At 44.3% G+C, this 16,812-nt stretch overlaps 2 protein-coding genes across 2 annotated transcripts; both read left to right on the plus strand.

The window, feature by feature from the left end:
- The first annotated feature begins 826 nt into the window (after positions 1–826).
- RAB42 (RAB42, member RAS oncogene family) lies at positions 827–8,811 on the plus strand. The gene is made up of 2 exons (XM_032228092.1): positions 827–2,556; positions 8,149–8,811. Exons 1-2 carry the CDS (start codon positions 2,291–2,293, stop codon positions 8,564–8,566), a joined length of 684 nt encoding a protein of 227 aa, XP_032083983.1. The 5' UTR covers positions 827–2,290; the 3' UTR covers positions 8,567–8,811.
- A 3,703-nt stretch (positions 8,812–12,514) lies between these two features.
- On the plus strand, positions 12,515–16,684 carry LOC116515836 (ras-related protein Rab-39B-like). Its single transcript, XM_032228093.1, has 2 exons — positions 12,515–12,735; positions 16,261–16,684. The coding sequence occupies exons 1-2, from the start codon at positions 12,515–12,517 to the stop codon at positions 16,682–16,684; spliced, it is 645 nt and encodes a 214-aa protein (XP_032083984.1).
- The last annotated feature ends 128 nt before the right edge of the window (positions 16,685–16,812 follow it).

The raw sequence follows: 16,812 nt of genomic DNA on the forward strand, positions 1-16,812 counted from the left end.
AGCTAAAATCTCTGTTCGGTTTTCTAGAAGTATTGACAAGTATGAGAATTATAGTTTTAACATAGTTTGAAGATCTTAAGATGGGAAATTTGATGTGGTTTACAGACTTGGGGTGTGGCCTGGGGAGATCCAAGATCAACCTTCCACTTGGTTAAGGATTGGCTTCGTGGTAGCCTTGTGAGATGAGGAATAGAGGGGGACTTTGGTCTTCCAGAGTCTTCCTGGGTCTCTGAATAATCATGATTTGTTGGTTGTGAAGTTGTGTCTGACCCATCGCAACCCCATGGACAACGTTCCTCCAGGCCTTCCTGTCCTCTACCATCCTCTGGAGTCCATTTAAACTCACGCCTACTGCTTCCGTGACTCCATCCAGCCACCTCATTCTCTGCCATCCCCTTCTTCTTTTGCCCTCAATCGTTCCCAGCATGAGGCTCTTCTCCAGGGAGTCCTTCCTTCTCATTAGGTGGCCAAAGTCTTTGAGTGTCATCTTCAGGATCTGGCCTTCTAAAGAGCAGTCAGTGTTGATCTCCTCTAGGACTGATTGCAGTCCAAGAGACTTGCAGGAATCTTCTCCAGCACCATAGTTCAAAGGCCTCCATTCTTTGGCGCTCAGCCTTTCTCATCACGATTAGTCAAAATTAGTAATGCAGTCCCTGCCATGAAACCATGGGAAAATCTTAGAAGTAGTCAAAAAGCAAAGAACGGGATAAAAAGTTAAAAATACACTCACTTTGCTGATGAAGTTGCAACTTCTCCAGACATCGGAAGAGGTGGCTATCTATAATGGCTGCTATAATGGAATGCAAAGGAGGTGTTGGATGTTCTGTGCAAACTAATTTTCCAATTGAATTGTTTTATCCATATTTTGTTGGAGGGAAAGTCTACCTAAATAAAATGAAGTTGGAAAGAAAAAGCAATAAGGGGGTGGGGCTTGCTCAAGGACTTTTGTCCTATGTGTGCAAAATAGATGGCAAGGAGAATTAGCCCTTATGCAAAATATTTTGGAGCTGCTGGCACATGACTTCAGGGCTGGGGGAAAAGATTAGATAAGAGGAGCTGGAGGCAGCTAAGGAGAATAGGGAAGAGCAAAGACCTCCCATGGCTTCCGGGATTATCTCTGCTTTTGGGGATGGGGGTTTGCTGTTTTGTAAGAAACTTCCAGAAAGGTCTTCCTTTAAGCTCTTCAGCAGAAACTACTACAAATCTAAATAGTTTTATCAGTTAATGCCTGGAAGAATGTATAGATAACAAAACAAGATTGACTTTCAAGAGACTGGCATGCAAAGGAAAGGGGAACTGGGCAAGAGGTCTGCTTACAGTATTGTTCCCTAGTGCTATGGGTGGGGATGTGATACAGCCAATTTGCAAAGAAGGGGGTGGGGAAGAAAACTGGTAGATTTCCTTTACCTCCTCCCCTGTTTTCTTTTAGAATTTGAGTGCTCCTAAAAAAAATAAATCCACATCGGTATAAGTTTGGGCCATAGTCCTCTGAATCAGCTAACAAGCTCAATTGCTACCGGAACTAGATGTGGCATCTGCACCCTCTCTTTGGTGAACTTCATTTCTACAGAAGCGGAATCCACTGTGGTTTTAAATCTGGTCTTTGAAAAGCCAGGTTGATCTTGGAGAATCAACGGAGGGATTTTGAAGGATTCCAGATTCTGCAATGTAGATTCCAGGATTGCTTCAACATAGATTCAAAGTATTCTGCGTTGTTCTACAATTGCAGCAATTCAGTGAGCTTGGAGATGATATTCAGGAGAACCCTACTAGGCACAGTTCTTTGTGCACAGCAGGTATCCAAAATAATAGATTCATGTATTTATATATTCAATGATTGTCTCCACCCAGCTCACAGAGGTGACTCTGATTAAAACGGGACATCAAAAAAGGGGAGGGGAGGAATCTAAAAGCACATAATGTCTGAGGCAATCCATGCTTCTGCCTAACTGATCCCTCAAAACCAGCAATCAGATCACCTTTTTTTTTTTTTTTGCTTTTCTTGTTTGGAGAAGCCAAGCTAGAAGGGAATGTGATGGGTGGAGCTGAGGGGAGGAGGGGCGAGAGGAATCATCTTCCTCCTAAGAGGTGGGTTGGCTTTTCCTTGCTCCAGAGGAGATAGTAGTGGGGAGGGAGCCTCCAGGGTGGAAACGGCTCTATCTTCATCCTGTAGAGTTCTTCTGCCAGTAGCAGAACTTTCGGTTAGGATCAACAGAGGAGGGACAATCAGCTTCTTCTAAAGGTTCCATGCCAAGGCTGCTCTCCTGCTCCCGTTTTCAACCTTTTCACAATGGAAGTATCTACTAAGGCGAAATTGGGACTGATGCTGCCAGCCCACCCACCCAGTGGCAACTGGCACTACCAGTTTCGGATCCTCCTGCTGGGTGATTCCACTGTGGGCAAAACCTCTCTGCTGCGGCGATACACAGAGAGATGCTTCATCCCAACCCCGTGTCCCACCGTAGGCGTGGAGTTCTACAGCAAGATGATGGAGCTGCCTCCAGGAATCAGGGTGAAGCTTCAGCTCTGGGACACTGCCGGCCAGGAGAGGTTCAGGTAAGGAGAATCCAGAAGGGTGCTAAAATGATTCGAGATTGAGAGGTTTTAGCCTCGGGCAGGACAAAAATGTTTCAGAGCAGGGATATTTAAAGGTCAAAACACTGGGCCAGCTGTAAGGGGAACCCCATGCAGAACTGGAGCAGAATAAATGGTGGGAAACTGATGGTGTATCTTGGCACCTCCACAGCCCTAAAATGGTCAGCCATTACCACCATGCTGTTGAATTTTTATGTTGCTCCAGAAGTGGGAACCAGTATGATGTTGTTATGAAGATGTTGCATTATGAGCAAGGAAACATAGGTTCTAGCCCCTCCTCCACCCATGGAAGGTCTTCAGGGAACTTAGTCTAGTTAGTCTCTCAACTCTGACCTAATGGAAAATGGTTGGGAAAATGGGAAAGGATTGTTATGAGCTCCTGGAGGAAAATGGATATAAACCTTGTTGTTAGTTGTGAAGTCGTGTCTGAGCCATCGCAGCCCCATGGACAACGTTCCTCCAGACCTTCCTGTCCTCTCCCATCCCCCGGAGTCCATTTGAGCTCATGCTGACTGCTTCAGTGACTCCATTCAGCCTCCTCATTCTCTGTCGTCCCCTTCTTCTTTTACCCTCAATCGTTCCCAACATTAGGCTCTTCCCCAGTGAGTCCTTCCTTCTCATTAGGTGGCCAAAGTATTTGAGTTTCCTCTTCAGGATCTGGCCTTCTAAAGAGCAGTCAGGGTTGATCTCCTCCAGGACTGACTTGTTCATTCGCCTTGTAGTCCAAAGGACTCGCAGGAGTCTTCTCCAGCGATATATAAACCTACCAAATAATAAATAAAAAAAAACAAGTTGGATGTCCTGCTGAGGACCACAACTTCACCTGACAAGCAACATCAGTAGAGCTGTAAGAGAGAAGGCCTGGGAAACTGATGACAAATTATGAACAACCTTATGCATTTTCCTTCAGAAACCAGAGTTTCTCAGCTATCAACCTCAGAAGGCACAAAATACTTGCGCAGCAAATAAGCTGCAAACATCTGATTTATAGATTTTCCTTCTGTAAACAGTGAAAAATATTGACCACAGAGCTTAGGAATTGTCACTCTCTAAGAGATGCCCCTAGCATTTAGGTGGAGATCTAGATAACTTCCCTTTTCTTCGAAATGTGATAATCCAGCCACCTTCCTTGGGCTTGGAAGGTCTGCTTTTCTTAAGGAGGGTCCCAGGAAGATTGCCTCAAACATCTACTTTGGTTGTAAATTAATGCCCTTGGAATGACTTGGCCTTGAGAGCTATCCCCATCCTCCTCCAGATCACATCTGATAACTATTATCTGAAGAGATGTGGGGCAAGCAGCTGAAAGAAAGGCAGTCTGGGAGGGGGTAGGGTATAATTGAAGCTGAGTTTTCAAGGCTACTCAGAAGATACTGGTAGAAGAACACAATGTTTGTTGTTGCTGTTAGTTGCGAAGTCGTGTCTGACCCATCGCAACCCCATGGACAATGTTCCTCCAGCCCTTCCTGTCCTCCACCATCCTCTGGAGTCCATTTAAGCTCACGGCAACTGCTTCAGTGACCCCCATCTAGTCACCTCATTCTCTGTCGTCCCCTTCTTCTTTTGCCCTCAGTCTTTCCCAGCATGAGGCTCTTCTCCAATGAGTCCTTCCTTCTCATTAGGTGGCCAAAGCATTTGAGTTTCCTCTTCAGGATCTGGCCTTCTAAAGAGCAGTCAGGGTTGATCTCCTGTAGGACTGACCGGTTGGATGGCCTTGCAGTCCAAGGGACTTGCAGGAGTCTTCTCCAGCACCATAGTTGAAAGGCCTCCATTCTTTGGCGCTCAGCCTTCCTTTTGGTCCAACTTTCACAGCCATCCATTGCAACTGGGAAAACCGTAGCCTTGACTATAGGCCCATTTGTTGGCAAGGTGATGTTTCTGCTTTTTACTCTGCTGTCTTATTTGCCATCGCTTTCCTCCCCAGGAGTGTCTTTTAATTCCTTAGCTATAGTCCGCATCTGCGGTGATCTTTGAGCCCAGGAAAATAAAATCTGTCACGGCCTCCATTTCTTCCCCATCTATTGGCCAGGAATTGAGAGGGCTGGATGCCAAGATCTTAGTTTTCTTAATGTGGAGTTTCAAGCCAACTTTTGCCTTCTCCTTCTTCACTAACATAATGTTGGAGCACCTTAAAGACATCCAATTTATTTTCGTGTAAATCTTCCCAGACTTAACCTGTGTGATCAGATTCTCAGAATAATGGACTATGACCTGCTTAAACTGATCTGATAATGAGTTAGTTGTTGGTCATTAGGAGATCTTAGTTCCTGTTTGTGTTGTGAAACACTGGTGGGACTCCCCCTTGGGAGATAAAAGCAGACACTTGTTTTGTTTTCATACGCTTCTCATTGCTTCTGGTATATTTTTAGAGAAGGGGCAGGAATATTCCTGATTACAGGTACCGGTAATCCTCAATTTACAGTCATTTGTTTTAGTAACTGCTCGAAGTTAAAAAGCACTGAAAAAAGTGACTATTTTTAACATTTAGGGCAGTGTTTCTCAACCTTGGTAACTTGAAGATGTCCGGACTTCAACTCCCAGAATTCCCCAGCCAGCATTCTGGGAGTTGAAGTCCAGACATCTTCAAGTTGCCAAGGTTGAGAAACACTGATTTAGGGATATTGCAGCATCCCCATATCCCATACGTACCCTAATCAAAATTCAGACTCTTGACAACTGACTCGGATTTATGACGGTTGCAGTGTCCCGGGGGTCATTGTGATCCCCGTTTTGTGACCTTTCAACAAGCAAAATCAATGGGGTAGCCGGATTCACTTAACAACTGTTAAGTGTTACTAATTTAACAACTGCAGTGATCCACTTAACAATGGTGGCAAGAAAAGTCGTAAAATGGGGCAAAACTCACTTCACAACTGTCTTGCTTAGCTTTGGAAATTTTGGTCCCACTGTTGTGGTCATAAGTTGAGGACTACCTGTACAGGATCCAGGCTAGGGACATTGTTCAGAAGCAAATCACTTTGCTTGCCCAATGTCTCAGGTTCAGTGGCCTCCCCACACCAAGATACAGTCCAGTTTCTGTTCCTTTTCTTTTTATAACACACAGACAGAAATTTTGGTCATATAATCTGGGTTAGTTAGAATCACAGTTGCAGGAACTGGGTGTGTCTAGTTTAATGAAAAGAAGGACTAGGGGAGACATGATAGCAGTCTTCCGATATCTCAGGGATTGCCACAAAGAAGAGGGAGTCAAATTACTCTCCAAAGCACCTGAGGGCAGAACAAGAAGCAATGGGTGGAAACTAATCAAGGAGAGAAGCAACTTAGAACTGAGAGAAATTTCCTGACAGTTAGAACAATTAATCAGTGGAACAGCTTGTCTCCAGAAGTTGTGAATGCCCCAATACTGGAAGTCCTTTAAGAAGATGTTGGAGAGACATTTGTCTGAAATGGTTTCCTGTCTAGGCAGGGGGTTGGACTAGAAGACCTCCAAGGTCCCTTCCAAATCTGCTATTGTATTGTATTGTATTGTATTGTATTGTATTGTATTGTATTTGTCAGGCCTGCATTTATATTCCTTTCAGAATTTTGGCCTGCCACACTTTCTCTTATTTAATTATGCTGTTTCTTTAAGTATAGTCAATGGGAGGGGGGATTAGAAGGAGTACGATTTTGGAATGTGTTGTTTTTCATTCTTTGCTAGAAGTCAAGGTCATCCTTTGTCTCCACACTTTCACACCTGACCGGAAGAAGCTGGGCATGGACGCCAGCGTGGAAGAAGAAGATTGGACCATGTGATGGACTGTGGGTGGGGGGACAAGATCATGAACTTTTAACTGGGTGGGATTCTGATGTCATTTCCAGTATTGGGATTAACACAGATGTGCCTAAGATGTCTGTCTTATTAAATTGGAACAAAAAGTATCGTTTTGCCTTGGACTCTGATTTAATTCTGCATGATACTTGGAACGCTGACAGTATTGTTACAAATGGCCTCTCTGTGTACTGCTTATTGGACATATCTGAATCAGGCAGTTCTAAGCATTATAAAACACTATCAGTTCTGTAATCCATAATTCTTACATAGAACTGGTGCTTGCTTCTGATTTCCAGCAAAAATGCTCCATAGCAAGCAATGGCTTGCTTCATAGCCTTCGCCAAAAAGTTGGTAAAATCAGACAAGGTCCCATGGGGACCTGCTTTATGACTATCATGGCTTACAGCTGAATTTGCATGCTCAATTACAGTCATAAGTCAGGACTCTCCTGTAGATCATCTCAATAGATTTCACCTCTGTTTACATCTAAAAAATAAATTGCTTTGCAAACACCACTCCAGACCAAGGTCAGTGGGCATGTGATGGATGGTAAGAGTTAGTCTCCAGACAAGTGCTTGGACAAATAGCTCTCATATCTTGCAGTAGTAGTAGGGTGTTTATCATAGGTCATAGACCCAGACAACTTAAAAACCATAGCATCACAGACATAATAAAAAGTCTTAGAATAGTCTTAGTTTACATAGCTATTAGAAAAGCATGAGTTTGACAGGCTACAGTTATAAACTCAACAACAAGAGTTACTTTAGGACAGTGATAGCTAGCCTTTTCTGCACCGAGTACCCAAAGTGCACAAACTGCCCATATGCACCCCCTGCGCATGAATGCATGATCCCCCTGCATGCGCAGGTGACCCTGTGCGCACTCTTCATGTGTGCATGCATGGCTCCCCCGCATATGCCATGTGAAGGCATGGCACAGACCCAAAGGCTGGCCGGCCAGCACATACACACGCGCAGCGGAGCTGAACTGGGGCGACGGCTCACATGCCATCAGAGAGGCCACTGGCATGCCATAGGTTTGCCATCGCGGCTTTAGGATATTTACTTGCCAAGCAAAGTTGTTGTCAGCATTCCAAATATCATCCAGAATTAAATCAGGGTCCAAGGAAGAGCTTTCATCAACGCTCCAATTTAATAAGAGAGACATGTTGGTACAATCTGTGGAAACCCGAATCTGAAAGCTTCCAGGGTTTCTCACCCAGCTGAAAATTCATGATCTTGCTCCCACACCCCCAAGTCCATCACATGGTCCAATCTTCCACTGCCATGCTGGCATTTCCACCCATCTAGTTCCGGTCAGGTGCAGAGGTGTGGAGACAATGACCTTGGGCTTCTAGAAAGGAATGTTTTATTTTGACAACAACACATTCTACAATTCTACTCCTTACTATGCCCCCTCCCAATTCCCCACTAATGAAACAGCATAGTAAAGAAAGAGAGAGTGTGTGGCAGGCCAAAGATCCTCAAAGGAATATGACTGCAGGCCTGACAGTTGTACATTAAAAACCTAGAAAAAGACATTAATAGTTTATCATGAATATCTTGTTATATATATAAAATTTGTATTAATGAAGATTAATGTCTGCTGGAATAATTCTGTCCTCTAGTTCAGAAGTCTCCAAACGTGGCAACTTGAAGACTTGTGGACTTCCAGAATTCCGAAGTCTTAAAGTTGCCATGGTTGGAGAACCTTGTTCTAAATAACGCTGATATCTTGGAAAAAAAGCTAATGTTTCAATTTGGCATTTTTTCCACTCTTAGGTGCATCACCAGATCTTTCTACCGCAATGCGGTTGGTGTGCTGCTGATCTTTGATATGACCAACCGAAGGTCCTTTGAGAGCATCTTTGACTGGTACAACGAAGTGACCAACGTGATGGACAAAGTGATTTTCCTCCTAGTCGGCCACAAGTGTGATCTCGAGTCCATGAACAGGGTCACCCTGGAGGAAGCAGAGGGCTTGGCTACTTCTCTAGGCACATCTTTTATAGAAACATCTGCCAAGACTGACACCAACATAGACCTGGCTTTCGAGACCATCACCAATGCTATCTATGAGGCTTTGAGAAACAAAGAGTTTGAGCTGCAGGAAGGCTGGGATGGCGTGAAAATCGTTCATAAGAGGAGAGCAAGCAGTCTGCAAAGGAAGAAGCCCTCCAAAGAAGCATGCCAGTGTTAATTCAGTTAGAACTGGATGTTACAGGGCACTGATTCCTTAAAATAGAGTTCTTCCTTAGACAAAACACAGACTTAATCCATTGGGTTAATCCTTACCCAGGTGAGACCATTCACAACCTGTGATCTCCAACTACTTTATTACATCCTCCGGACCTCGTTCTAATCTCATCTCAGATCTCGTTTCCTGCTGTAAATCAGTGACATATTTTTTTTCTGTTGTATTTAGATATTAAAGAGATGGGCATTGTTTTGTTTTTAATAAATTCTCAACTTAAAATATTTTTTAGCATCAAAACTAAAAAGATGTCGAGGAGCCGAGGTGGCGCAGTGGTTAGGGTGCAGGCCACTTCAGCTGACTGTTATCTGCAGTTCAGCAGTTCTAATCTCACCGGCTCAAGGTTGACTCAGCCTTCCGAGGTGGGTGAAATGAGGACCCAGACTGTGGGAGCGATATGCTGACTCTGTAAACCGCTTAGAGAGGGCTGAAAGCTCTATGAAGCAGTATATAAGTCTAACTGCTATTGCTATGTCATAAATGAAGGCAAATATATGTGTCCCAGGATAATGTTGCAAGATCCAATCTGGATCGGTCACTGGAGTGTTCCTCTTTCAATCTTTCAGACTCTTGCTGGAGCCCATCCTCAGGGAATGTCTCTCTTCCCGGAGGATGGGCTCCAGCATGAGTTTGAAACCTTTGAAGATTAAGCCTCTGGTCCTGGTGACCGACCCAGATTGGATCCCCAAAAGAGATCCTCGCTCAGCCCACTTTCACATCGCTATCCTGTTAATTGCAGTTCATAGTCCCAACCTGCACAGGTTTTCTATGTCCTCACTCATCCAGCCGCTAGCTTGGCTGATGGGAGATGGAAGGGATAAGATGGAAGGATTGCCAGCCAGCCAGATGTAGTTGTCGGACCTGCCCCGGCTTAATCTTATAGTTAAGAAAGACCCTCAACTCCATTTGCAGTGAAAGATATACTTTTATTCAAAGCCAAGTGGTTTATAGTCAGTAGTGGGTTTCAAAAAATGTTGGAACCTCTTCTGTAGGTGTAGCTTGCTTTCTGGGTCCACTGGTGGAACCTCTTCTAACCGGTTCGGTGGATTTGACGAACCGGTTCTACTGAATAGGTGCGAACTGGTAGGAACCCACCTCTGTTTATAGTGTAGTAAAGCCTGAACTGAAATTCACACACCAAAACTCCTCGATTAATGTTCCCCGTTCAGTTCCCTTCCTCCCTTGAATGAATTGTTTTGGGAGCGGTCTCTTCAACATTGATGAGCCGTTCCATTCCATCCCATTCCCAGGGTTTGACCTTGAGATGTTGTCTCCGGAAGGTAGGCTGAGTAGTTAGTTCTTCCCCTCCTCCCATCCAGCTCCCTCCTCCCCATCGTTCATGGCAGACAGGCAGCTGGTGAATGCGAAGCTCACGTGTACGATGGCAGTTCTGACAGTGGCGCTCAGGTGGCTAAAAAGGGCTTAAGATGGCTTAAGCAATTTCTGCTGAGTCAGGATGTGGACCCACATCAATCCCAGCACCATTGTGGAGCCTTCTTCTAGATTTTGCGGGTTAGAAACAGGTTCTTTCCATTAGCTTCATTCAGTTGCCTTGACTCCATCCTGCAAGGGATTATGGGATCATTAAATGAAGAAGAAGAAGAAGAAGAAGAAGAAGAAGAAGAAGAAGAAGAAGAAGAAGAAGAGGAGGAGGAGGAGGAGGAGGAGGAGGAGGAAGAAGAGGAAGAAGAGGAAGAAGAAACAGGTTGTTTCCATTATTCAGCACAGACCTTGGTGTATAAAACTGGAAGATGACATGGAGAGAATCTTGTGTTTATCAAACATTTTGAAACAGTCTTCATTTCTACCATGTCACCTCCTTAATTTAAACTTAAATTTAAAAAGAATCCTGAAAATATTTAATGAAAAAATATTTACTTCCTTCCTTTTTAAAACAACAACAACAACAATATGAATGGCTTTGTTTATTGTCTTCACTGGCCAACTTTTCCATGCTGGGTAGTGCTCAAAGCACAATAAATGATCTCTTTGTATGTCATTCTTTTTTTAAAAAGCTTTTTATTTTTTTATTCTTTTACAAATATATCAGTGCGTGAAAAGTGTGGCACCTGGGTGTCATACATTCTAATACTAATAAAACAAATAGCATTAGTCATAGTTATTGCTTTCAACCAACATATATTTCTAATAGTAATACATATTTATCTAAAAATCTGTCATTATTCCATATTTTCTCTTATTATATAAAAATGTATACACTAATATTCTCCTTTTCTCTTGTTTCTATCTCTTATTCTAACTTTTAATCGTGTTGGTGTATCATGCTTGAAATGAAGGAAACGGATTTAAAACATTGTTCTACCTATTGCTGAAGGAAAAGTGATGCTTTCTCTGGGTTTGATAGGTAAACAATAGCCCTAACTTTAACAGTAAAATAAAAATCACTTCCTGAATTGAAAATCCACCTGTGATCTGTTGGGGACACCTCCCTACAGCTCCCATGTGATTTGGAAGTGCATTTTCTTGGAGTGGTTTGCTTGTCCTTCCCAGTTTAGCCCATAGAAGATGGATTTCCTAGTGGCCTATCAAAGCATTATGAACCAGCTCTTTCTTTCTTTCTTTCTTTCTTTCTTTCTTCCTTTCTTTTCTCTCTCTCTCCCTTCCTCCCTCCCTCTTTCTTTCTTTCTTTCTTTCTTTCTTTCTTTCTTTCTTTCTTTCTTTCTTTCTTTCTTTCTTTCTTTGCCAACATTGGTTAGGTATCCTTTTCTAGCTGGGCACCATGCCTACCTCCTAGCTCAGTGATGCTTAACCTTTTCAACACAGAGTGCTAGAACTGGAGCATGCGTGTGTGCTGAATACCACCTCTGATACATGTGCATCAACACATAGACAGAATTGCCTATTGATTAGGCAACCGCATGTTAGCCCAGCACAGGGGTGTCAAACACAAGGCCCGGGGGCCAGAACCAGCCCGTGGGGTACTTAGATCTGGCCCACGGGGCTGCCCTGGATACAGTGATGGAGTGGCCCACGGTGCTTCTGCCAGTGAAACTGGGCTCCCGAGCTCAGTTTTTGGCTCTGATGGCCTCCTGCAACCCTCCACGGCCGCCTCGAGCTCTGTTTTCACTGGCAGAGGGTTGCAGGAAGCCGTGGCAGCCGAAAACGGAGCTTGGGAGCCCATTTTCTCTGGCAGATCCCTTGGGCTACCACAGGCGCCCCCGACACGAATGACGTCAAGCTGGCCACCCCCACCCCCCGAGGTCAAACACAAGCCTGATGCGGCACTCAATGAAATCGCGTTTGACACCCCTGGCCTAGCATGTTATTGTGCAAATTATTGTTCAACTACATGGGGTTGGGTGTGTACACACTTTGGCTGCATTTGCACAACATTGTCCTCTTAGTTTGTGGAGGCGTTTTGTTTCCTCTCCTGCCTTAGAAGGCAACTTTGATGCTCATTCCTCCCCCAAGGAAGAGAAACCTGGTTGAAGGCTGGAATGTAGGTGAAATGTGTTCTCTCGTAGCCTGGCTTGGCCTTGGAGAAGCACCGGCCCCTTTTTCAGGGAGGAGCAGGAAAAGGAGAGCGTGCACATCCTGACCCTCCCTTAGGAGCAGCCTGCCTGCCTGCCCAAACATGGAATAAGAGAGCCACACACAGCCTCAGGCGAGTCGAAGGGAGAGCAACTACCTGTGCTAAACTCAAAACAAGTCTCAACCAGTTTCCTACCTGGGTTAAAACTCAGCTTTTCCCACTGCTTGCCATTCCAAGTTGAACACCGGATCGGAGTGTGTCCCTGTTTATTTTGAGTTGGCATGAGTCTTTTTGCTCCGCTCCACCAGTGCCTGCACAAATTGCACGCCCACTGACCCACACAGGGACACGAGAGATAGCAGCTTCCAGGAGCTTCTCTCACTCTCTCTTCCAGCCTCCCCATGGCTGTGGATTCTCCGTGGGACTATCAGTTCCGGATCATCATGCTGGGCGATTCCACGGTGGGGAAATCGTGTCTTCTGAAGCGCTATGCCGACGGGGTCTTTACGGAGTCCATGAACCAAACGGTGGGGGTGGACTTTTATGTCCACTTTCTGGAGATGGAGCCCAACCTGCGTGTCAAGCTGCAGTTTTGGGATACTGCGGGCCAAGAACGGTTCAGGTGAGTTAGGGGAGACTCACTGTCCTACTGTCCCCATCTATTTGTATTCATTTCTTTCATTTATATCCATGTTTATATTTATACCTGCTACCTTGTACACATTTGACAAGCTAATAAATACAAATACAACAAGATCAGGAGTGATGGATCTTTTGCAAGGCTTGGAAGATGTTAATGAGATGAGTTGACGGAGCCTGGAAACGAAGGGAGGTTTAAAGCTTTGCTTCCTGATTTGTTTGGAGGAGTAAAAAGTTTAGATTCCTGGCATTGTTTTTAGTTAGACTCTCATAGAGAATCAAGAGGAGGAATGTTTCCCCATTTGCATTTGAGCATGCAAGAAGGGACAGGAAAGGAGAAAGGGAAAGAGGAAAGACAAAGAAAAAGAAGGAAAGATGGGGAGGGAGCAAGAAAGGAAAAATAAAGAAAGAGGGGAAGGAAGAAGAGAAGGAAGGCAGGCAGGCAGGCAGGCAGGCAGGCAGGCAGGCAGGAAGGAAGGAAGGAAGGAAGGAAGGAAGGAAGGAAGGAAGGAAGGAAGGAAGGAAGGAAGGAAGGAAGGAGGATTATAATGAGAATGAGGTGAAGATCTCAGAGAAGTCCTGCCTTAGCACTTGGCCACCACAGGTGCCCCCAACACGAGTGACTTCAAGCTGGCCATGCCCCCCCCCCCAGCCCTCCGAGGTCAAACACAACTCTGATGTGTCCCTCATTGAAATCGAGTTTGACACCCTGTCATGGAATATGAAGACAGTCAGTGTAAGGTACAGGCAGTCCTTGACTTACAACAACAATTGAACCCAAAACATATGTTGCTAAGCAACTTGAGTTTTGCCCCATTTTACGGCCTTTCTTGCTGCAGTTGTTAATTGAACCCCTGCAGTTGTTAAGTGAGTAAGATGGTTGTTAAATGAATCTGGCTTCCCCATTGACTTTGCTTGTCGGAAGGTCGCAAAAGGGGACCACACGACCCTAGGAGTCGGCACACTGTCATGAATACATCCCAGTTGCCAAGTGTCTGAATTGTGATCATGTGACTATGGGATGCTGCAATGCTCCTGTGAAAAACAGCCATAAGGTTTTCTGGTGCCGTTGTCACTTCATATGGTCGCTAAACAAGTAGTTGTAAGTTGTAAGTTGAAGACTAGCTGTAGAGCCGAGGTGACCCAGTGGTTAACGAGTGCAGCACTGCAGGCTACTTCAGCTGACTGCTAGCTGCAGTTTGGCAGTTCGAATCTCAGTGCTATGATAAGGATCTTATTAACTGCAACAATCTGGTGATTAGATATTCCCAGGCCAGGGAAAAGAAAGAATAAAGCTATTTAGTCTCAGAGGAGCTAAGAAAGTCCGCCTTTTTCTTCTTCTATTTCCACTTCTCCATTAATGTGTGATATTGCTCTGATATTTTATATTCCTTTGGGTGTGGTGGTGGAAGTCTGACTCCAAGAGTGCCATTCTCTGTATCCTTCAGACTTTCTGATGGACCCATCTGAAGCACCCAGGGCGAAGTAACAAGGGTGGTGGTGTTTTCTGTGGCCCCACGAGTCATCTATAGGGAGGGATACCATTTCCAGGTCTCACATGGGTGCTGAGATTCTTGGATTACTGCAACTCCGACTCATTTTTTTTTTTTTTGTGGTGAGTTGCAATGCAATTTTTACTTTTTGTTTTCCGTAAGGTGATTCCAGCAGTGTGTGCTGGAGTCTTTGCCGACTGCCAAGTACAGGAATTTTGATCATGTAACAGTTGTAAGTGCAGAGACCAGCCTTATAGAGCCGAGGTGGCACAGTGGTTAGGGTGCAGTACTGCAGGCCACTTCAGCTGACTGTTATCTGCAGTTCAGAAGTTCTAATCTCACCGGCTCAAGGTTGACTCAGCCTTCCATCCTTCCGGGGTGGGTGAAATGAGGACCCAGACTGTGGGGGCGATATGCTGACTCTGTAAACCACTTAGAGAGGGCTGAAAGTCCTATGAAGCGGTATATAAGTCTAACTGCTATTGCTATTGCAGTACTGCAGGCCACTTCAGCTGACTGCTATCTGCAGTTCAGCGGTTCAAATCTCACCAGCTCAAGGTTGACTCAGCCTTCCATCCTTCCGGGGTGGGTGAAATGAGGACCCAGACTGTGGGGGCGATATGCTGACTCTGTAAACCGCTTAGAGAGGGCTGAGAGCCCTATGAAGCGGTATATAAGTCTAACTGCTATTGCTATTAAGTCACTTTTTGCAGTGCTGTTGTAACATCGAATGGTCACTAAATAAATGGTTGTAAAAAGAGAATTACTCATAAGGGAAAGAAGAAGAAAAAGCCGGACTCTCTTAGCTCCTCTGAGACTAAATAGCTTTATTCTTTCTTTTCCTGGCCTGGGAATATCTAATCACCAGATTGTTGCAGTTAATAAGATCCTTATCATAGCATTGCTCTTTATTTCTTTTCCTCATGCATCCCATCTGTTCCTTTGTTTGCTTATTCCTCACGTTTACCCATCTCAGAAATGTGACCCTAGGAGGCATACAATAAAAACAACCATAAAAAATTAACTTCCATAATAAAAAGCATCAATACTGTACAATAGCACTTAGACTTATATACCGTTTCACAGTCCTTTTACAGCCCTCTCTAAGCGGTTTACAGAGTCAGCCTCTTGCCCCCAACAATCTGGGTCCTCATTTTACCCACCTCGGAAGGATGGAAGCCTGAGTCAACCTTGAGCTGGTGAGATTTGAACAGCCGAACTGCAAAACTGCAGTCAGCTGAAGCAGCCTGCAGTGCTGCACTCATAACCACTGTACCCCCGTGGCTCATAAAGCTTAGTTTAAGTTGGCTAATTTGACTGAATGCTTTCGTTCAGGGGGTTTCTAATCTTTTGGGGGTTCTGGAAGTTGTGAGTTTTGTTTAAAAAGAATCTGGAATCCCTGATCCAGGTGATAGAAAATAGGGTATGAAAACAAGACTTGTTCTCATTCTAATGTATTTATGCAAATGTATAAATTAAAAGTTATTGGAATTTCATAAAAATAGATGCCCCAATTAACGTCCCCAGAAAGTTTCTCCAGGTATTGTAACTGTAAACAGTAAGGTGCATATTGTAAATACAAAACTAATGTTTAGAAAACAACAAGCATTAAACTGGAAATAAAATTAGAAAATTAATGTTTTTGCCAAATAAAGCAATCTCCATTGCCTGGGAAGCAATTACTTTCCTTAGGAAAGATAGAAATGGAAGTGCCTGACTCCATTCGGGTGAAAAAGATAGATTTGTCCTTGGTTTCTTGCTGAACTCAAATATAGCTTGGAAACCTGTTCCAATTCCTTGTGTTGTCTTACCACACTTGGCCAATAAAGAATTCTGTTCTAATTCTATTGTATTCTGTTCTGTTCTGTTCCTTTCTGATTCTATTCTATTCCATTCCATTCCATGTATTCTGTTCTGTTGTTCTGTTCTATTCTGTTCTACTCTACACTCCTATTTATTTCTATTTTTCTGGCTTCTTGCAACGTTTCCATGCTCAAAATCTTTTTGTGATGTAGGTCAGTGACACGTTCCTACTATCGTAACGCAGCTGGGGGAGTCCTGATGTTTGACCTAACCAACCGGGCATCATTTGAGAACATCAGGAGCTGGCACCAGGAAGTGGTGGACACAGTCAAACCTCACCGCCCAGTTTTCGTGCTGGTGGGGAACAAGAGCGACCTGGAGGCTGAACGGAAAGTGGGACAAAAGGAGGCTGAGAAACTGGCTCTTTCCTTCGAAGCAAAATATATCGAGACTTCAGCGAAAAGCAGCCGCAATGTGGAAGCAGTTTTCCAAATGTTAACTCTGGGCATCTACGAGGCCTTGAAAAGTGGGGTGATGAAACCTGGTTCACAGTGGGATGGAGTGAAAACCAAACTGCCAGCGCCAGTTCAATCAGAGGTACCTGCTCAGGAAAAGAGAAATAAATGCTCTTGCTAGCTGAAGATGAGAGCCACGTTGCCATCGGGACAACCGTTTTTGTGTTGACAATTTTGCAAAAGAATCTACACATTGTGCTACACTGTGAGCTGTGAAGCCATAATTTGTTGACTAAGCTATTATGGTTT

Source organism: Thamnophis elegans, chromosome 12 (genome assembly GCF_009769535.1).
Source record: "Thamnophis elegans isolate rThaEle1 chromosome 12, rThaEle1.pri, whole genome shotgun sequence".
In the NCBI taxonomy this organism is placed as follows: Eukaryota; Metazoa; Chordata; class Lepidosauria; order Squamata; family Colubridae; genus Thamnophis; species Thamnophis elegans.

What these genes read in the sequence shown, in the direction of transcription:
- LOC116515836 (XM_032228093.1), top strand. Translation starts at nt 12,515, where the DNA reads ATGGCTGTGGATTCTCCGTGGGACTATCAGTTCCGGATCATCATGCTG. An exon ending in GCGGGCCAAGAACGGTTCAG is followed by an intron (nt 12,736 to 16,260) that starts GTGAGTTAGGGG and finishes TTTGTGATGTAG; the next exon opens with GTCAGTGACACGTTCCTACT.
- RAB42 (XM_032228092.1), top strand. Translation starts at nt 2,291, where the DNA reads ATGGAAGTATCTACTAAGGCGAAATTGGGACTGATGCTGCCAGCCCAC. An exon ending in GCCGGCCAGGAGAGGTTCAG is followed by an intron (nt 2,557 to 8,148) that starts GTAAGGAGAATC and finishes TTCCACTCTTAG; the next exon opens with GTGCATCACCAGATCTTTCT.